Genomic DNA, 22,015 nt, shown 5'->3' with positions numbered 1-22,015 from the left:
GTATTTTTGTAAATACAAGTTAGATAGATATTTTACAATCCATTTCTGTGATCAACCTAACCCAAGGAGTGGATTTCAATAGAAAGACGGCATGAAGAAGGAAACCCTCATATAACCAGCCCAGCTGGAGATCTGCACAAGCCTCTGGTCAATCTGGGGAACCGAGGTTTCACTAGCTCAGGTACTGGGGTCAAGAAAAAAGGAGAAAAGTATAGTAAGTGGTTCATGCATCAGGCTAAAATCCTCCCGGCCTTTGACAAAAAAAAGGTTGGGCTTGCTTAAAGCCGTATTTGGTTTACTCCTTAGCGAGGGAATAAAATGGTAGTATCTTGCAAGAAACTTCGAGCATGCAGTCATGGCCTAGTGGAAAGGTTAGGGGCTTGGGAATCAGAGAACCTGCGTTCTAATCCAGTTTTCTCATCTGTAAAAGGGGGACTGGATTAAGAAAGACTGTGAGCCCCATGTGGGACAGCGGCTGTCCAATCCGATTATCTTGTAATTAAGTATGCGCTTTAATACCACAGTTATTAGTCTAGAGTTCATTCATTCAATTGTATTTATTGAGCACTTACTGTGTGCAAAGCACTGTACTAAGCGCTTGGAAGGTACAATTCGGCAACAAATAGAGATAATCCCTAATCACAGTCTAGAAGGGGGGGAGACAGAGAACAAAACAAAACAAGGAGACAGGCATCAATAGCATCAGTATAATAAAATTATAGATATACACACATCATTAATAAAATAAACAGAATATGTACATCTACACACAAGTGCTGTGGGGCAAGAAGAGGGGTAACGTGCATATCCCAGAATGCATTCGTGCATTCATTCATATTTATAGAGCACTTACTGTGTGCAAAACATTGTACCAAGCACTCGGGATATTACGATATAACGGCATGCAGCTATTTTAGCCTTTCTAGCTTATCTTTAAAGAAACCCTTCAGCTCCATCTCAAGGCAGGTTCACTATTGATGGAAACAAGTCATTTGGAGGTGTAACCTAGACTATATAGCCAGCCCTCTCTGGATACTCTTCTTAAACTCCTTGGGCCAACTTTACATGGAATTTTGGGTGGGGAGAATGGAAGGACTTGTAAATGTCAGGCCCGATTCTCACTGGGCCTGGACCTCACATAAAATGGAAGTCAGTTCAGGACTCTTCTCCAGAAACCTAGAGCATCTAGAGAAGCAGTGTGGCCTAGTGGAAAGAACACGGGCCTGGGAATCAGAGGATGTGGGTTGTAATTCCAGCTCCGCCACTTGTCTGCTGTGTGACCTTGGGCAAGTCACAACTTCTCTGTGTCTCAGGTTCCTCATCTGTAAAATGGGGATTAAGACTATGAGTCCCATATAGGGCATGGACTGTGTCTTGTATCTACCCCAGCACTTAGTATAGTGCCTGGCACGTAGTAAGTGCTTAACAAATACCATAAAAAGGCAAACTTTCAGATGACTCAACACACAGCTTTCCTTTCCTCTTTTCCCTATGCTGGGGAGTGCAGTAACCTTCACCTTTCAATCAATCTTTCAGTGGTATTTATTGAGCACTTACTGTGTAAAGGGTGCTGGGAAGAATGTAATAGAACCGAGTTGGTAGACATGATCCCTGTCTACAAGAGCTTACAGTCTAGCCGGGGAGACGGACATGAAACTAAATTATGGATATGTACACAGGTGCCATGGGGCCAAGAGTGGGGTGAAGATCAAAAGCCTAATGGGAACAATGCAAGTACATAGGTGCATTGAAGGGAGCAGGAATAGTAAGGGATGACAGCCTAGGAAAGGATCCTTTAAGATTTGATTTTAGAAAAACATTGCAAGTGTGGAGAGTGAGTGCCCCCACATTCATTTCTATTCAACTGTATTTACTGAGCACTTACGGTGTGCAAAGCACTGTACTAGCACTTGGGTGGGTACAATACAACAACAAAGAGACACACTCCCAGCCTACGATGAGCTCGCATCTTCTACTACAGTTGTCAACCGACGCAGCATCCCAGCTACAAAATGGGTCTGAGAAGGAGGAGAGGAAAAAGTTCTGATGGTGGCAGAAACCTGCTGTCAGCAGGGGCAGGAAAATTGGGTCTACACCCCTCTCATCGTGGGTACTGGTGGCAAATGCTATACCAGCTACACCCTTTGCTCTCCTCTGTTTCCTCCCATCTCTTCTAAGAAAAATAACAGGAAGGGTTTCGTTCATGGATGAATAACGGAACTGTCAAAAATATTAAAAAAACACAAAACCTCAAATTAAGGAATGACTGACCAGAATAATAAAAAAATTAAAAAGGCAAGTCCGTAACGAGATCTGCTACCGCCGTAATGCCCATCACATGATGTTCATAAGGTCCCAAGTCACTTTTGCGTTCCAATCCGCAAGAAATAAATCACTTTCTAAATGGGATATCACGTCACAACAGCTTTCAAAATTTTGCCACTATACGAGCTTTCAAAATAGACATTACAAATTACAAAACAGAGTGGAATAAAGGCTAATTTTCTTATAAAAACACAAGGCCTGCAAGAGAATTACTCTCAATTCTTGATTTTCTACGGGTCTCGCTTTCTTTCCCTCCTCTCCTCTTCCCATAGTTCTGATGCCCAGTTGTTCTCAAAGTTGTTCCCTTCTGCCCCACCTTCCTTTGCCCCACCTTCCTTTGCCCACCATGTCGCAGGTTGCCTTTCTTGCAGCCACTCGTTTGGGGCAGGGACTGGGTCAGGAACAGGACTGACCAGGAAGCGGAGAGAGAAGAGAGAGGGGCACAAGCGAGCCTGAGTGTCATCTGCTACCCATGCCGCTTGTTCTTACATAAATGAGTGTGTTTTACTTACTAATATTTTAAGACAAAAATGGAAGCCCACTAATCTGTAATTCAATTTCCTGTTGTCACTTCGCATGCTGCTTTTCTGTCAAATGAAAACGGAGTGATTCTATAGGTCTACTTGACCATTAAACAATAGATGCTGCACCCATTTCATTTCTGTGGTTTGCATTTTTAAAAAGTGGAATTAAAATACATTCAACATATGTCCGGTGAATAGCAGGAACACTTTCTGAAAGTGATTTCTATTGACACCTTTATGAAGAAAAGAGGTTAATGATAATTAAACTGACCTACCGATAAAATTAGAGGCAACCCATTTTTTAATTGACAACACTAGAGCATCAAAAGCGTATTACAGTGTTTTCAGCAGTTCCACTTCTCTGAAGATCTTACGCATACATAATTAAAAAAGAAATGTATTTGGTCCTTAACTAATATTGATTGAGCATCCAGTGGAAGCTCTGCACTGTACTGGAAAAATACACAGTATAAATTCAGAAGCTGCATAAGCATCTTGGAACTTTTAACAACTTGGTGAAAAGGACACAGTAGTTTTAGGCTTCTACTTAATTACAAGTATGTGTATGGCACGTAGCCACTTTCGTCCTTCATCTTCCCCTTTATACATTAATAATTTTTGCTGAAACTTTCTCCCAACCTTACCCCATTTTAGGCACAGATAGATTAAACTGCTGATTTAGAGAATGTTTTTGACATTTTTTAATTTAACCCAGTTTTGGTAACTGTCACAACCGTATCCCAGCATCCCTCACTACCATCCCTCTTCTCTCTTCCCCAGTTAGTCCTTCCTTAGTCTGTTCGTATCTATTCCCACGATATATTAGTAACTCTATGGATACAGTACCAGAATGACTGCAGATGGAGGTGGGGAGAGATGTGTTCATGGTGTCGCTGTACGTTGGAGACAACTCGATAACATAAGACAAGATAAGAGTCATTTTTTGGTCACATTTTGAAAAGGCTTGGGTTTATCTTTTAAATGGGTACGCTTTGTGGAACTGTAATTCCTGTCAATGACCATGAACTTAAATGTTATGAATTACATCTGTTAAAAGGTACTTGAGAGAAGAAAACTGATACATAAGAAGTTGAATTCACAGACTGAATAGTTTTTTGTAAGTAAAGCCATTCCCCAAGCCACTAAGTTTTAGTTTCTTGGTGTTTTAAAATACATTTTCTGATGAAAAATTACTCTTCTGATCCGTACCTGCACAGAGCAGACCAAACATGAAGCACCAGATTACCAAATGAGCAGACAAGATGTCATATAGCCCCCAACCACTAGTCTATCCCATCTTAAAATCCTTCAGAACCCCTAAACCCAATCAATCAGTTTGATATGCGGAACAGGAATTCCAGCTCTTTTACCACCAGTCTGGTACTCTCATTTCAATCTATCGATCACGTTTACTGATGGATTTTAATCATTTTACTATGCAAAGCACACAGTAAGCGCTCAATAAATACGATGAAATGTTGGTATTTATTAAGCGCTTACTATGTGCCAAGCACTGTTCTAAGCGCTGGGGTAGACACAGGGGAATCGGGTTGTCCCACGTGGGGCTCACAGTCTTAATCCCCATTTTACAGATGAGGGAACTGAGGCACAGAGAAGTTAAGTGACTTGCCCACAGTCACACAGCCGACAAGTGGCAGAGCTGGGATTCGAACTCATGAGCCCTGACTCCAAAGCCCGTGCTCTTTCCACTGAGCCACGCTGATGAATGAATTAACTGTACTAAGCACTTGCGAGAGTACAATATAATAGAGTTGACAGACACGTTCTCTGCCCACAACGAACTTACATTCTAGTGGGAGACATTAATTTAAATAAATTATGGATACGGACTTGAGTGCTGTGGGGCTGAGGGAGGGGTGAATAAAGGGAACAATCCCAAGTGCAAATCTAGTTATCTTAGTGAACCTCAGGAAGTCAGCCCCCAGAATCCAAGCACGCTGGCCACTGGACCCTTCCAAGTAAGAGCTTTCAACTAGGCAGACTTGTAAGCCAATTAAAAAGGCTTGCACTGGGATGCAATATCCTACAAAACAAACTTCGCATAACCTTTTATTTCACAGTACTTTTGTATTTCCAAAATGCTTTCACATTGTGTCATTTTATCCTCTCAGTATCTCTGGAAAGAAAGGAGAGGTACGGATGAGGAAACTGAGGCCCAGATTGATTAAAAGCTTTGCTCACGGTCCCATAGTAGGCCACTGACAAAACTGGAACTAGAATCCAGGTCAGGCCTCCTCTCTCCAAGACTCATGCTTTTTGCACGAAACCATGATGCCTGCATTTCAACTGAACAACCTCAAACTACCACTCTCAAATGGTATTTATTAAATAATGGTGGTACTTGTTAAGTGCTTACTGTGTGCCAAGCACTGTACTAAGCGCTGATGTTTACTATGTGCAAGTCAATGTACTAAAGGCTGGAGCAGATGTAATATTAGTCCACTAAGTCCCCCTGTTCCTAGTTACAACCTGAATTACTAGGGAGTTAGTTAGCTCTTACTAACTGGCTAATGAAGAAGTATCGGTACACATTAAGATGAATAAAAAGTCCATAAAAAAGGGTTTAACCTCCACGTTAGACGGTGCCCCATGCAGACATCACTAATACTAAATCTGATTTTTAAAACTTGCCTCTAAAGGTCAATAGCTAAGTGATATTTTCAAATGCATTTAAACATTTTTCTGGACAAATCTTCCATTCTGTCAACTCTCATTTTACCACCACAATAAAAAACCTTATTTTCAAGAACATTTTAAAGAGCAAATTTCTGGTATGTATACCTAAACTAAATTTCAGTAAAACTGTCAGTTTCAATAACGAATTTTCAGCCTAACTGATGCAATTCTAGAATTCCCTGAGACGTGTTAAAATAAGAGTTTACTGAAATGTTCCACAAATATGTATTATTCTACCCCGGTGACCATATACTCTGATTTGGCCGGCCCACTCTCAAACTTGTGGTTTTCAGGGAAGTAATTCCTATCCCGATTTACTCCTGTTCAAAAGCCCAGGGATGTGGGGAATTCCAAAAGGCAGCCAGAGAGATTAGGGAGCCTGTAAATCCAGGGTTATACACATGCTGAGGACCAAGATGGTAACCCAGCATTTTCTTTAAAAGAGGAGTACTGAGGGGATAGGGTTTTGAAGGGAGTGTGGGACTAAATGGGGGGGGGGGGGCACAGAGGCAGATAAAAAAGGGTGAGAAAAGGCAAGAGAAAAGAAGAGTGGGGAGAGAAATGGAAGAGAAGAAATAGGGGGGATGAAGGAAAGGATGGGAAAAGGGCATTGAGGCTGTGTCCCTTCTAGATTTAAACTCGTTATGGGCAGGGAACGTGTGCTCTTCCAAGGGTATGCACGGTACTCTGCACCTAGTAAGTCCTCAATGAAGACCACTGATGGTTTTCCTAACATCTACTGTGCCTAGCGGATAGAGCATGGGCCTGGGAGTCAGAAGGTCATAGGTTCTAATCCCAGTTTCTCCACTTGTCTGTGTGACCCTGGGCAAGTCACTTCACTTCTCTGGGCCTCAGTTAGCTCATCTGTAAAATAGGGAATGAGACTGTGAGCCCCATGTGGGATAGGAACTGTGTCCAACCTGATTTGCTTGTATCTACCCCCTTACTTAGTAGAGTGCTTGGCACACAGCACTTAGCAAACACCATATATTATTATTATTATGACTCTGGACTGCCAGTATCCCCATGTATCACCACCACCAGGAAGGGCCTAAGAAGAGCTCATCAGAATCCCAGCCTTGGGCCAGAGACTGCATCTCCCTCACAAATAGGGCTCTATCTGTCAAGTCAGTCAATCATATTTACTGAGCACTGACTGTATGCAGAGGCCTGTACTAAGTTCTTGGAGTAAGTGGAGGTTGACTCCATGGCACAGTCCAAACAGGTCCTCAGCCTCATGGACCACCCCGTCTCAGAAGGCAACAGGACATAAGCACTGATGAGTTTCAGAGACGCTGAAACCAACACAACACATGGAGAGTAGCCTCATTTACCCCTGGACAAGACTGGGGAAGGCCAGCCCAGAGTCTGGGGAGCCATAAGGAGCAGGATCCAAGAGGACCTGGCAGTCTTCAGGAAGGTGAGGACTCAGTTATCTCCAGAAGATGCTCCAGGAAGGTCAAGGGTTCCTTGTCACGACCCGACCCACTGGAGATCAGCCCAGGGCCATCTGCGCTTAGGGGAGACAGTAGGAAGGCAAAGGCGCTTGTGTTCTTTGGGATTCTGCAGGGAACAAAGGAACCTGGAAGGGATACCGCATGTGGCCAAGAACTGACTGGGGGTAAAAGCTGGAATGAGGGACACAGAGGATGAGTTTGCTGTCATTTTGGGTGTTTCCTGAAACACGGGTTCCCAATGGATAGCAAACTCATCTTACTGAACCTCCTCTAGGACAACTACTTGTTGAAACTGAGTACTGGGGAATCGCCCCTGGTTAGAGGGTCTGTCTGTCTCTCCCCCCACCGGCAACAAACAGCTCAGGTTTTCACTGCAGGGATCTGATGAGTGAGGGAAGGGAACTTTCAAAACAGCAGCAATACGGGCAGTTTTCTGAGGAGCACAGAAAGTGGGGAGAAAAACGACTACATCATTATGGGCAGCGAACATGTCCACCACCTCTGCTATATTTTACTCTCCCAAACACTCTGTACACTGCTCTACACTCAGTAAGGGCTCCTTAATTAAGATTGATTGATTGCTTGGATGGGAGTAGCTGCAGAGATATCATCCCAATAAACAGGACAATCTGCCACTGAAAACTGCCTAGAATTACACCAGCTGGGAGAGAGGGAAGCTCAGAGTATGTATTTTCTCTCATTATAGTCAAGTTGTAATCAAAACAACTCTCACTGTAACCAGGTTTTTTTTTTTCCCCCACTCCATACATGGTATCAAATTGATTGTCTGTTTTTTCTTATAATAATGAGGGTCTCATAAACCTTTACTTATTATATTAAGGTTTCACCTGTAATTTGGGGAATATTTTCATTAATCTCATTTTAAAACTGGTTTTATAAAACAGGCAAGACAATTAACTGATACTTTTAAAATGATTCCCAAAGTAAAAGAGAAATTCAGTACAATACATCTGGTCCAAATGATGATGGGTAACAATGATGGGTAACGACATAACCTGCCTCCTAAACAAAACTTGGATGACTACCTGCAAGAGTGAGAGAAGTCAGCACAATTTTTAAAACTTTGCATTGGTTTATTCAGCATTTCAAATAGCCTTCCTCAGATTTTCTTCATTCAATTTGATCATCTACAGACAGGTGAATTTAGACCTTCCTAACCACTGTAAATACCCTGACTCTCATGGATTAGAGCAGACCCTACTAGGCTCATCAAAATCCTGACAAAAGTCCCAACAATTTTGGCTATTTCCCTACATACATACTGATGCACATTATCTCTAACATTGGCTGAAGTATGTATTATTTGAAAAATTTTGAGATGCCTTTCAGAGAGATTTTTAAATAAATGAACAAGAGTTGAACTGGTGTACGTGCAGAATGTAAAGGCATAATCTTTGTTCTGCTCTTAAGAGTTAGCTTGCCAGTAATATAAAAGCTGAATCATCATTATCACCGGCAATATTTGAGTGCTTACTTGGCACTAGGGGAACCTACAGAGTTCTCTCTCATTCCCAATCTCTCTCTCTCTCTCTCTCATTCTCTTTTTTTAAAAAAAGTATTTGTTAAGGGTTTGCTAGGTGCCAGGCACTGTTCTAACTGCTGGGGAAGATATGAGCTAATCAGGTTGCACACAGTCCCTGTCCCCAAGGGGCTCGCAGTATTAATCCCCATTTTACAGAAGAAATACCTGAGGCACAGAGAAGTTAAGTGACTTGCCCAAAGTCACAGAGCAGACAAATGCTGGAGCCAGGATTAGAACCCAATTCTTTCTGCCTCACTGGCTCTTGCTCTATCCACTACACCACGCTGCTTCTCTTAAGGCAAACTGAATCTAAAATATCCATTTTCTGTACAAATGGTAAAAAAAGGGGAAGCAATTAAACAAGAAAGCAATGTGTTTTTTATATTCAGTTGAACTTTGTTTTCTAAAGTGTCACTCTTGATGGTAAAATCTTCTCCACGAATGAGTAGCTAAGAAGACTGTTTGCACTCAAAGATGGAGACTTGCTGCGCTAATGGATCTTTGCTGTTGCAACACCAAGTAGTGGACTCCCAGGTGCAGTCTGGGAGGTGGTGGATGGCTTGTACTCTCCCAAGTGCTTAGTACAGTGCTTGGCACATGGTAAGCAATCAAGTAAGCAAGTATAGCTTTGAGCACTTACTGTGGGCAGAACACTGTACTGAGTCCTAAGAAGAGTACAATGTAATAGACATATTCCCTGCCGACAGCAAGTTTACAGTCTAGGGGGGAGGCTGAAATTAATATAAATATATAAATTATGTATATATAAGTGCTGTGGGACTGGGAGGGGGATGAATAAAGGGATCAAGTCAGGTCAACACAGAAAGGAGTGGAAGGAAAGGAAAAGAGGGCTTAGTTGGAGAAGGCTTCTTGGAGATGTGCCTTCCAGAAGGCTTTGAATGAGGGGAGAGTAATTTCCATCAGAAATTAAGAGGGAGGGCACTGCAGGCCAGAGGCAGGCCAAGGGCAAGAAGATGGTGTCGAGATAGACGAGAATGAGGTGGTGAGTAGGTTGGCATTAGAGGAGAAGTGTCTGGGTGGGTTGTAGTAAGAGAGTAGCAAGGTGAGGTAAAAGGGGGCAAGGTGATAGAGGGCTTTAAAGCTGATGGTGAGGAGTTTCTGTTTGATGCAGAGGTGGATGGGAAACCGATGAAGGTGCTTTGAGGAGTGGAGAAACCTGGACTGAATGTTTTTGTAGAAAAATGATCCGGGCAGCAGAATGAAGTATCACCTGGAGTGAGGAGAGACAGGAGGCAGGGAGGTCAGCAAGGAGGCTGATACAGGAATCAAGGTGGGAAAGGCTAAGTGCTTGGATCAGCGTGGCAGCATTTGGATGGAGCCCAGAGGACGGAGTTTAGCAATGCTGTGGAGGTTGAACAAATAGGATTTAGTGAGAGAGTGAATTTGTGGGTTGAATGAGAGAGAGGAGTCAAGGATAATGCCAAGGTTACAGGCTTGTGAGGCAGGAAAGATAGTGGTGCTGTCTACAGTGATGGGAAAGTCAGGGGGAGGACAGGATTTGGGTGGGAAGACAAGGACCTCTGTTTTAGACATTTTAAGTTTGAGGTGACAGGAGTACACCCAAGTAGAGATGTTTTGAAGGTGTGAGGAAATATGAAACTGCAGAGAGGTGGAGAGATCAGGGCTGGAGATGTAGATTTGGGATTTATTCACATAGAGGTGGTAGTTGAAGTCATGGGAGCGAGTGAGTTCTCCAAGGGAGTGGGTGTAGATGAAGAATAGAAGGGGACCCAGAACTGAACCTTGAGGGACACCCACAGGGAAGGGAATGGGAGGCAGAGGAGTCCACGAAAGAGACTGAGACTGAGCAGCCAGAAAGATCAGAAGAGAACCAGGAGAGGACAGTGTCGGTGAAGCCGAGGCTGGGTAATGTTTCCAGGAGAAGGGGATGGTCTACAGTGTCAAAGACAGCTCAGAGGTCGAGGAGGATGAGGAGGGAGTAGAAGACACTGGACTGGCAAGAAGGAGATCATTCATGACCTCTGAGAGGGTGTTTTTTATGGAGTGAAGGGGACGGAAGCCAGATTGGAGGGGGTCAAGAAGAGAATTGGAGAGGAACTTGAGATGGCAGGTCTAGACAACTCACTCAGGGAGTTTGGAGAGGAATGACAGGAGGAAGATGAGGAGATAACTGGAGGGAGCTGTGGGGTCTCGGGAGTTTTTTTTTTTAAGATAGAGGAGACATGGGCACATCTGAAAGCCCAATAAATAAGTGCTCAATACTACAGATTGATAGATTAATTGTGCGTATCATCAACATTCATGCATTCAATAGTATTTACTGAACATTTACTATATGCAGAGCACTGCACTAAGCGCTTGGAATGTATAATTCGGCAACAGACAGAGACAATCCCTGCCCAATGATGGGCTCACAGACTAAACGGGGGAGACAGACAGCAAAGCAAAACAGAACAAAACAAGACATCATTAAGATAAATAAAATCGAGGAGCTATACACCTCATTAACAAAATAAATAGGGTAATAAATAATATATACAAAGGAGCACAGTGCTGAGGGGAGGGGAAGAAGAAAGAGCGGTGGGGGGGGGAAAGGGGGAGAGGAGGGGAGGAGGAGCAACATTGTAAGAGTACATCCTGATGGTGGGAAACCTTACTCACCGATACAAACATAACCCTACACCATACATCCAGGATAAGACCTTAGGAGGCTGTTGGGATGGTACTATCAGGACAGTGGGGATTAATCAAGCAGTGCCTTTTACAGTGTCTTTTAGGAGGATTTTAAAGCTCGTTGTGGGCAGGGAACTTGTTACCAACTCTGTCGTACTATACTCTCCCAAGCACTTAGTGGGAGAGTCTGAAGTAAGGTGCAGTTATATTTGTTTGGAAAGAGCCCCAGGGGGAGATGCAGAGAAAGAAATTATGGCACTCTTTCAGCTCCCTCATCCCTACATTTCCTTGCTCTTCTCCCACTACAATCCAACCTACTCTTTGTTCTTCTACCCAAGCTGCTCAGTGTGGCTGGCTCTTATCTCTCTTGCCATCAACCTCACATCCAGCAGACTCCCGGCTATCAAAGCCCTACTGAAATCAAATCCCCCTTTCCCTCACCCCGCCAAGGAAGCCTACTCTGACTAATTTCTCACTTCCTTTTCCCCCTACTGCATCATCTAAGCACTTGAAACCTCACCCTTTAAGTACTCTTCCCCCAGGCTTCCTCATACACAAATACACGTCACTTATGTACTCTGAACTCTCTACAGATTCTGTACTCTGTTGCTCCTTCTTACCTGCAATTTATTTCTGTCTCTGTCTCCCTAGCTACAGTGTAATGTGCCTGTGGGCTAAGATTGTGACTACTAACTCTACTTGCCCAAGTGCTTAAGCTAGTGCACTGCACAGAATAAGAGGGATCGACTGAGTAGGTAAGGAACCAATGGAAACCTTGAAGCCAATGGATAGCAGGAGCCACACAAGCAGAAATACCATCTATACACTATCCAATAACCACGTCACAAACTTGTATCCTAAAAGTTTTCTTATAATCATGACATCCCACCAACTGAAATAGGAGAGTAAAGTTGAACTGTGTCAGAAGAGGGACTCTGCTCTGGGGGAAGACAGACAAGCTTTTTGCTTCCTCCGTAACAAATTAATTTACTTTAGATTTCATTTCCTAAGTAGTAAAAAGATGAAGAAGATCTACTTTACATTAAAATATTCCCTCATCATCTTCTTGGGAGTTCTCTTGAGATTTACTGTTGCCATGAAAATAACCAAAAAACAAACCAAACCAACCTCCTTCTTGTGCTCACACACCCCCTTTACCTAGGTAATCAGCAGATTCATGAAACAAATCTCTCATGATAAAGGCATCCAATAGCAAATATTAGGGGGAGTATTAAAAAAAAGTCAAAACAAACTGTGATAGATTTCATGATGAAAGAATTACAATATATTATTGTTCAGACATTTAGAAGTACTGTATTGGCTAATTTTCTCCCTACCCCACCCCCCTTCCTTTTCACCTCATGACTGTCAAAACCTAAAGAGGATTTGCAGAAGCCTTCTATTTGCCTAATGAGATGCAAGCATATTGACAGGAACTACTTCGGTGTGTGTGGTGGGTGAGTGGGTGTGTGTGTGCTTCTTCCACATCTTCCTCTTTTAAGATCAGGCACAGGAACAACCAGTAGAAGTACTACCAAACTAACAAATCACTACACTTTTTTTTTTTAAATGACATTTGTTGAGCACTTACAACGTGCCAGGCACTGTACTAAGGTGCTGGAGTAGATATAAGTTAATCAGGTTGAAAAGAGACCACATTCCACATGGGGCTTATAGTCACAATCCCCATTTTACAGATGAGGTAACCGAGGCAAAGAGCAGTTAGGTGACTTGCCCAAGGTCATCCAGCAGTCATGGGGCAGAGCTGAGATTAAAACTCATGTCCTCTGACTCCCAGACCCATATTCTTTCCACTAGGTCACGCTGTGTCTCAGGTATTCGTATTATTAGTGATTCTCAATCACTCCCTTGCCTCCAAAGGAAAACTCAGAAAAAGCATTATCAGACAGGGCTAGAGAGATGACTTTTCCTTCCCATACTGGCTTTCCTCTTCCTCACAATTAATATTTCCCAGCTAAGGTGCAGTATCACTAGCCTAAAGGGGCTCAAAGTTCAAAACTGTATTTCCTTCTTTTTAAAGTTTTTCTAACCAACTGTGCAAGAGCAAAATAATTTCTAAATCAAACAATTGACTGTGATTCTATTAATGAAGCAAGGACATGCAGGTGGTTTCACATCTTTGAACTGATATTCAATCGGGCCAACTTAGAGGTATTCTTATTGCTCTTCAGAATTTCTCTCTTTAGCAACTCCCCCAATAACAGTAATTTGAGACTCCTATGCCAAAATAAACAGAAGCAATTCAACTGCTCCAAAGCAAAGCGATTAATATTTTGCACTCAAATGAGATGCTTGCTGTACCTTTTCTTAGTCAGAGGACTAATAATCCCCATTAAACACTATTTTGATCACAAAGGATTTGTAGAGAACCAACACGGCGTAGCGGATAGAGCACGGGCCTGGGAGTCGGCGGGTCATGGGTTCTAATCCCAGCTCTGCCACCTGTCTGCTGTGTGTCCTTGGCCAAGTCACTTCACTCCTCTGTGCCTCAGTTACCTCACCTGTAAAATGGGGATTGAGACTGTGAGCCCCATGGGGGTTAGGGACTGCGTCCAACCCAATTTACTTGTATCCACCCCAGTGCTTAGTACAGTGCCCGGTACACGGCGTGTGTCAAATACCATAATTAGTAGTATTATGATTAAAATTTGGATGAATCTCTTAATGTAGCTGTGTGTGTTTTTACTCAGATAAATATTACCCATTTACTGCCCGCCCCTCCCTTTTTTCTTCAGCTATGTACATAACTTGTAGTATTTTAATAAAATCCATCCCGCCTGGGCCTCATAGGCATTATTGACTTTTGATAATGTGACATTAGGTGGGAAAATCAGTCCTCAAATAACCCAGCTGTCACCTCAATAATTATGTAGGACTAGTTGTTTTATAAGGGTCAATGGTCAGGGCTAATATTTGGCTAGAATCCTATTACAGCTACAGCTGGAGAGCTGCTAGAAACCTATACAGCAGGAGAGTTGTAAGCCACAAACTGAAGTCATTTCAATGTTGCTCATTTGAAAACAATAAACTAATTCAATTCAGGAGAAAGAAAACCCCTTGTTTCTATTCCTTGGGGGTAATTTCCTCCAGTTATCTATTGGACTGAATTCCATTAAGCTGGTAGGATGGATACAAAATTACCAAAATCTTCCTACAAAAGGATCAAATGGGTTCTCAAATAGAATTTGCCCTAAAATATCCTAATTTTCATCACGGAATACAATCACAGGTATAGATCACCCCAGCGAGAAACATTCTGCTAAAGAAACACGGATGCTCGATTACTTAAAGTCAGAATTATTACTCAGATCGGAGCTCGTGTGTTCTTTACAATTTAGTTTTTATAGCGTTTTTCTTCCAGTTTTCAATGAAAAAATTTAGTTCAACACAATTTTCCGAACCAAGAAAAGAGAAAACAAAAAGCTGAACATATGCCCCAAAGCTTTAAAAATTCCTAGGTTTTACAGAGTCCGTTATTATTCCAGGGCATTTATTAGAGCTTCCCCCAAACAATCTAATAGTTTCCTAGAAATGCCTTAGCCCACAAATTATTTTCAGCTTCTGAGAACCAAGCATACGTAATTAAAAATAAACGACGAAAATAAGCTAGGTTAAAATGAACAACTTAATCTTATTTCAAAACAAAACTACTTGCTAGATAACACAGACCGCAATTGTATCATCAGAACTAAATGCAGCACTTAGGGTAAACAAACATCGTAAGATCCTAGAGGCACAGAGAGGTCAACAAAAACAAGGTTTGTTTCCTTTCAAAGAAAAAGAATATTTAATCCCTCTGAAACAGAGGGACAAAGGGGTGCAGAGGCTCCATTTTCTAATAAGGAAAACCTGAACCTTTAAGAAGTCTTGGTTGAATTAAAAGTCTAATTTTTTTTCCACTGAGGCCTCATCTCAAGAAGGCCAATGGTTCGATTCATGCAGAGTGAAACACGTCTTCAAAAGGACAAAGCTTAAATGATTTGAAATAAGTGAATTCTGAGCAAAATGAAAACCAAAAAAAATTAAGAACAGAGTTTGACACCTGCTCTCAAAAATCAACCATTAACATTTAGGTGCTCTGCTCTTTCTTTACCTCTACCGTAGGCACTGCTAATGATTTCTCCTTCCAATTCACAACCACGACTTTTCTTTGGCCTTAAAAAATAAACCCAAGCCTTTTCTAAATTCCTACATTTAGTTATTGAGCAAAAAACCATGTCCCTACCTGAATGTGTGCGGGTCTTAGGAGAACTATTCTTAGTTATTACTTTTCAGCAAACCCCAGATTTCAGGTTCAGGTCAGACCCAATCCATCGATCCAAAATGGATCGATCAATCTAATTCGTTTGACTTAGCCTCTAAACTCCACGGACAGAGTTATGAACCATAACTTGAAAAATCTGCAGTATCTTTTAACATTTCACTCTGCATCAGGCCAACACCGAGTCCTCCCCCTGAACCACCTCCTCGTCTAATATAGATGGTGAGGACTGCGGCGAGCAGGAACTGTGCCTGATCCTGTATTATCTGCCCAGCGCCAGAATGCATCTGAAGTACAAAATATGCCCGACAACTTTAAAAAAATTTTAACCACCATCCAGTCTGTAAGCCATGTGGCTGCAGGGCATCCTGATTTTCTGCCTTTCAGTGACTTCGCTTGGGGTGCCGGTCACCCATTTAAGAAGAAAAATTGGGGCTGGAGAGAGGGGAGGCGACTCAGCCAGGGAGGAGGGGGGAGACAGAAAGGTGCTCTCACTGAAGAACAATTCTATCACCATCTAAAGAACAAAACGGTCTGCTTGATAAGGCAGCATGGCGACAATCGATCGCAATCCGATTTGCCAGAATTAAGATACTGCCCCTTGGGGACACAATGGAGAAGAAGGAGTACATCTCAAAAGAGTGGGCTGGTGGTTTGAGCCTTAGGAAATATAAGCCACTGTTCTTACCTTGAATAGCCGTTGGAAAACACAGGTCGACCAGCAAAGTTTAAAGTTCCCAAGGAAGTCAAACTGTCATCCCCAGATCCCTGGCATCTATTCCAACTTTCTGAACTACCAGGAAGAGTTGGAATGGCATTAAAAATAGGCTTCTGATCCTGCTGCTGAGAAAGGGACGCAGTATTCAAATCATAGTGGTACATCTGTCCTCCAGAGGTACTGACACCATGAACGGAAATGGCAGATACTTTGTTACCGAGAATATTCGCCCCGGGAAAGCCGGCTTGGCAGTAAACTGTGCCCACTTTCTCTTGTTTTATCACCCCTGGGGTACAGAGTTCAATAAAGTCTTCTTTCTCCATTTTCACTTGAGGCATCTGCACGCTGGGACTGGGGAGAAGCAGCTCTCCATGCTCGGTGATTTTAGGCTTAGTGTCCGGTAAAAGAAGAGGCTTGCAGTCTTCGCTGGCGCTTCCTTCTAAGAGAAATGGATCGTCTGCTCCCAAAGGAGAAAGCAAACCACCCTCTTCCAGCAGAGGGTCTAATCTCCAGGGGCTATCGTTGGCCTCCCTGCCGGGCGACCTGGTGGGCAACTCTAAATCTTGCAGAATATCAAAGGTACTTTGGTCTTCGGTATACAGCTTCACGTTGCCACCGGTTGCGCCAGTCTGGCCTTGAACTGAAGTCCGCTGCTCTAAAGCAAGATCACAATCCGTCGTCGTTGGAAACTCCTTGTCGGGCCCAGCGGGCGCCGGACCCTTAGAGCTCTCCGGCACGCCGGACGACTTATTGAGGCTGGCGATGCTCTCTTCGAGGAGTCTGAAGTCCGTTTCTCCAGAAGAAACCCCAATTTGGCCCTGCTGTGGAAATCCCAGGTCATTTCCCATCACTTTTGTTTCTGTTTCGCCCATATAGAGTCCCATGGAGAGAGAAACGGCCTTAGAAAGATCCGGCTGGGGTGGCGCATTACTTACTGAGCCTTTGGAAAAATCACCCAAAACCAGCTGCTGCTTGGTCTCTGACTGAGATGCGGCAGCCAGTGGGGATGAAGATGCAGAAACCTTCACGATAGCTCCACCCCTTAAGGTTGTATAGAAGTTCATGACATTTCCTCCTCCTCCGTCCCGACAATGCACGCTTTTTGTGGTTTCTTCTCCACCAGGGGGGTTTAATGATTCTTTGGAGTCCATTAGCTAACGAAGCTACAAAAACAAAAACAAAGCACCATAACTTCCATAAAGAGTCAACACAATCAACTGCAAAACCCCAAACAACTCAGGTGATCTGATTAGGTCGCCTGGAAGTGAGGCCGATTGTTCTCTAAAGCCAAACATCAATAAACACTTTAGGGAACTACTAATCTGTTTCCTCATAATCAGAAGAGTAGCTTTTCGACAGAAGATAAAGTGTCATTTCCTTTACTTTTGCTAATGAAGCACACAACGGAACGACCCAGCCAAGCGGCCCAGCCTCCCGCATCAAACGCTAACAGTCCACCGCTTGCTATTCGCCTGGCCCCTGACAAAAAATCAAAATAAATCTCACGACGACCCCCGTGTTTCAAGAAGTTGCAAATGATTATTTCGGGGGGGAGGGGGCTGGGGCTTCGCGTAGCCGCCAGTGCAAACATTTTAAAAGAGAAAAAACAGGCAAGCTAATCCCTGGAACGCCACCCCTTTTCAATTCTGCCAGACCATTTTGCTCAACCAGTGATTCTTACATTAAGGGCTTACTGGGCGCAGAGCACTGTGCTAAGCACTCGGGAGAGGACAACGGAACAGAAGCGGTGGACACGTTCCCTGCCCTCAACGAGCTTACAGTCTAGAGGGCTTTTTACTTTTATGGAGAGCCAGGGCACATTAGGAGATTTGGAAAATTCAGGGCCAGAATTCTCGAGGCTAATTCCTCACAAATTCACCACCCACTGGCCGGTCACACATTCAAACATCCGACTACTACCTACTGGTGTAACTCTACAACTCTCTCGCTTGGAAAATAAATCACCCCTTAGGTCTGCCATCCTCTCAACTGACCGATGGGCGAGTTTAAGAGAAAAGATTCTCTCGGTGGAGGCTGAATATAATATCTAGGTAGTCTCACATGGTGCAAAAACACTGAGGAGCGCCCAAAATAATCTAATTCGAAAGGCCTTACCGCACCAAGTTTCAAGGAGACACTTGATTTCAAGAACCTAACTGGTTCCACCGCTATAGTGTCGTATTTGAATTGTCACTCGGTGGGTGTACTTTCTGGGAGGCATAGCCATCAATTTAGCTTCAATCTAGGCTGCACGCGGCTGCATGACGGCGTGTAACAGTATACAACCTCAGGTACGACCCAAGGACTCAAACTTCCTCCTCTTAAACGAGTACCAAAATAACGAGACGATAGGGCAAAGGAAGACGGAAAATAGCCTCAAACGTCAAGCCTCACACAGATTAAGAGGAGTGTCCACTAAGATGGCCACGACCCACTTTAGCAGTCATTGGATTTTAAACCTTCACCCACCCCATTCTTCAGCAGAGAAACCATGTTATGGCCCTCCACAGAGACATCTGCACAGCCCCAAGTCACGATCGCATTTTTTTCTTAAATCAAGCCTTTTGTGAAAGATGCGAGAGTTTGACATTCCTAGTCGAACTATTTTAATTAAATCCCATCACAACAGATGGAGATCTTCCTGATGGAAGAAGTTAAAAATCCTGAACTTTTTTTTAAGGCACCCAAATGGGAGCGAGCGGAGAAAAAGCCGCTATAAATATACATGCATATATAATAATTGAAAAAAACTCCAACCGATAGAGCTTACCTCCCCGTTTCACCGCTGTTTACTTGACAAGGCTCTCCAAATACAGACAAAATATCAAAAGGGGGGAGGGGGGAGGCCTGATGAATTTGCACGCCGCTTTCCTGACAGCTGCCTTCAAACCCGAAACCAAAACAATCCCCGGTGCAAAAACGAAACGGGTCGGAGAGCAACATCCTCCCTTTTCCAAAGTTGCAAACCAATAATGGTCACCATTTTCAAGCCAGTCGGGGAAAAGGGGGGGGGGGCAAAAAAAAAAAATCCGCAGTCACCAAACGACGGGGGGAAGGATTTGAGCTAGAATTGTTGCCGTTTTTCAACCCGCATCGAAATCCCCAACAGCAACAGAATCATCCTGGGCGTCTAAACTACTGCAAGAGCCTTCCCCGCAGGCGTCTCTTTCAGTTTAAAGTAAGCACACACATCAAATGCAAAGTGTACATTGCCCTCTAGAAACCCTCACCATTGCGTTTTTTGGGTGCTTTTTTTTTTTTTAAAAAAAAGGAGAAATGTGCCGAGACCTGTTGAGCTCTCTCTGACACGCCCACTTTTGCAAGATAACACCAGCCCCTTTGAGAAGTCTGCAACTTTCAGGCTGTCACAGCCCCCTTTCGCCCCTGGAAGGCGGAGAAGGGGGGGGGGGGGGGTGAAAAGGGGGAAAAAAAAGGGAAAAGGAAAAAAAATAGGAAAAAGAAAAAAAAAAAACCCAGCCCCGAGAATGCAGACACGTTTTAACCTCGCCGGGAATTTTAATCGATCGGAGACACGAAGCGGGGAACTACTTGGGAAAAACAAGAGTTGGGACACCCTTTTTCTGCTCTGCCTTTTAAAGTAAATAAAGACGGCAAAGAAACCCAAGCCGCCTAAAAAACACCAAATAAAAAATGAAGCCGCCCGAAACGTATGACAAAAAACAAAACAAAAACGAAGCCGCCTAAAAAAGTAGAAAATAAAGGACGGAGCCGCCCAAAGAGATAGAAAATTTAAAAAAACGGAGCCGCCCAGAGAGATAGAAAATAAAAAACGAAGTCGCTTAAAGAAATAAATAAATGAAGCCGCCTTAAAAAAAATTAAATAAAAAAATGAAGCCGTCTAAAGAAAGCAAAAAAAAAAAAAGAAGGGGCCGGAGATAAAAAATAAGTAAATAATGAAAGGGCCTAATCAGATAGGGAAGGGGCCTGAAAATGATCAAATAAAAAATGAGGGGGGGGGGCTAAAAGTGATCAAATACAAAATGAAGGGGGTTAAAAGCGCTCAAATATAAAATGAGGGGGGCTAAAAGGGATCAAATGCAAAAAGAAAGGGGAGCAAAAGTGATCAAATGCAAAATGAAGGGGGTAAAAGTGATCAAGTACAAAATGGGGGGCTAAAAGTGATCAAATGCAAAACGAAGGGAGTAAAAGTGATCAAATGCAAAACGTAGGGGGGCTAAAAACGATCAAACAGAAAATGAAGAGCAGCTAAAAACGATCAAATAGAAAATGCAGGGGGGCTAAAAGTGATCAGATAGAAAATGCAGGGGGGCTAAAAGTGGTCAAATAAAGTGAAGGGGGGCTAAAGGTGATCATACACAAAATGAAGGGGGGCTAAAAGTGATCAAACAGAAAATGCAGGGGGGCTAAATGCGATCAAACAGAAAATACAGGGGGGCTAAAAGTGATCATCTAGAAAGTGAAGGGGGCTAAAAGTGATCGTACAGAAAATGAAGAGGGGCTAAAAGCGATCAAATAGAAAAACAGGGGGGCTAAAAGTGATCATCTAGAAAGTGGAGGGGGGCTAAAAGCGATCATCTAGAAAGTGAAGGGGGGGGGGCTAAAAGTGATCTGACAGAAAAACAGGGGGGCTAAAAGCGATCACCTAGAAAGTGAAGCGGGGCTAAAAGCGATTATCTAGAAGGTGAAGGGGGGCTAAAAGCGATCAAATAGAAAAACAGGAGGGCTAAAAGTGATCATCTAGAAAGTGAAGGAGGGCTAAAAGCGATCATCTAGAAAGTGAAGGGGGGGGGCTAAAAGTGATCTGATAGAAAAACAGGGGGGCTAAAAGTGATCACCTAGAAAGTGAAGGGGGACTAAAAGCGATCAAATAGAAAAACAGGGGGCCTAAAAGTGATCATCTCGAAAGTGAAGGGGGGCTAAAAGTGATCAAATAGAAAACGCGGGGGGGTGGGGGGGCTGAAAGTGATGAAATAGAAAATGCAGGGGGGGGGGGTAGGGTAAGAACGATTAAAGCCCCAAACCTGAAGCAGGCCGGGGCCCGGTGGGTCGGGGAAGGGTGCGGGGAGGCGCGGGCGGAGAGGGCAGAGCGCCGGGGCCGGGGCCGGTCCTGGGGGGGGCGGCCCGGCCCGGCCCGGCCCGAGGCTCCCCACCCCGAGGGTCCCACCCGCCCGGGGCCCCCCACCCCGGCCCTTCGGACCCCCCCGACCTTACCTGGGCCAGGGTGCGGCCGCTCCCGCCCCGGACCGGACCCCCGGACCGGCTACTTGGGGGTGGCCACCGGCCACCGGGGCGGCGGCCACCACGACCGGCAGCGGCGGCGGCGGCGGCGGCAGGAGGGGAAAGGGAAGTAAACAGGCGCCCCCCGACCTCCCTGGCGTGGAAAGGCTGGGGGGGGGGGGCGGGGAGGGAGAAGCCGGCCTCCCTCCCTCCCTCCCTCGGCCCGCCTCCTCCCCGCCGCCCTCCGGGCTTGGCCCGAGCTCCCCGCGCTGCAGCCCGGCCCCGACGGCCGCCCGCTGCCACGCTCGGGACCGACACACGGGCGACACCAAGCAAAATGGAGGAGGAGGAGGAGGAGGAGGAGGACGAGGAGGAGGAGAGGAGGGGTGTGGGGGGAGCGGGAGGCCCCGCCGCCAGGACCGCCCGCCCGCCCGCCCGTCCGCCCGTGCAGCGCCGGCGGCACCGGGGCGGGGACACGACCCCCCCGGGCCCGGGGGCGGGGCTTGCTCCCTCCACACCCCCCTCCCACGCATGCACACACGCTCCTGCACACGCTCCTGCACACGCGCGCCCCTGCAGCCCCACGCGCGCCCCGTCAGGGTCACGCACGTGCAC

General features: G+C 44.6%; 1 protein-coding gene across 3 annotated transcripts in view; it reads right to left on the bottom strand.

Moving 5' to 3' along the window:
- NR3C1 (nuclear receptor subfamily 3 group C member 1) overlaps positions 1–21,503 on the bottom strand; it is a 131,132-nt gene extending 109,629 nt beyond the window's left edge. Inside the window, exons 1-2 of one of the 3 annotated variants that reach the window (XM_029050019.2) lie at positions 21,395–21,503; positions 16,172–17,364 (exon numbers count right to left, since the gene is read on the bottom strand). In XM_029050019.2, the coding sequence (XP_028905852.1) occupies positions 16,172–17,352 (1,181 nt within the window). In that variant the 5' untranslated portion in view covers positions 17,353–17,364; positions 21,395–21,503. Of the gene's footprint in view, positions 1–16,171; positions 17,365–18,971; positions 19,171–21,394 lie in introns of those variants that run through there. The other 2 variants (XM_029050021.2, XM_029050020.2) reach the window with 2 other exon arrangements.
- Between the last annotated feature and the right edge of the window lie 512 nt (positions 21,504–22,015).

This window comes from Ornithorhynchus anatinus, chromosome X1 (assembly GCF_004115215.2).
Source record: "Ornithorhynchus anatinus isolate Pmale09 chromosome X1, mOrnAna1.pri.v4, whole genome shotgun sequence".
Classification (NCBI taxonomy): Eukaryota; Metazoa; Chordata; class Mammalia; order Monotremata; family Ornithorhynchidae; genus Ornithorhynchus; species Ornithorhynchus anatinus.
The sequence above is the reverse complement of the archived record's forward strand: the minus strand, read 5'-3'. Positions and strand labels throughout refer to the sequence as shown.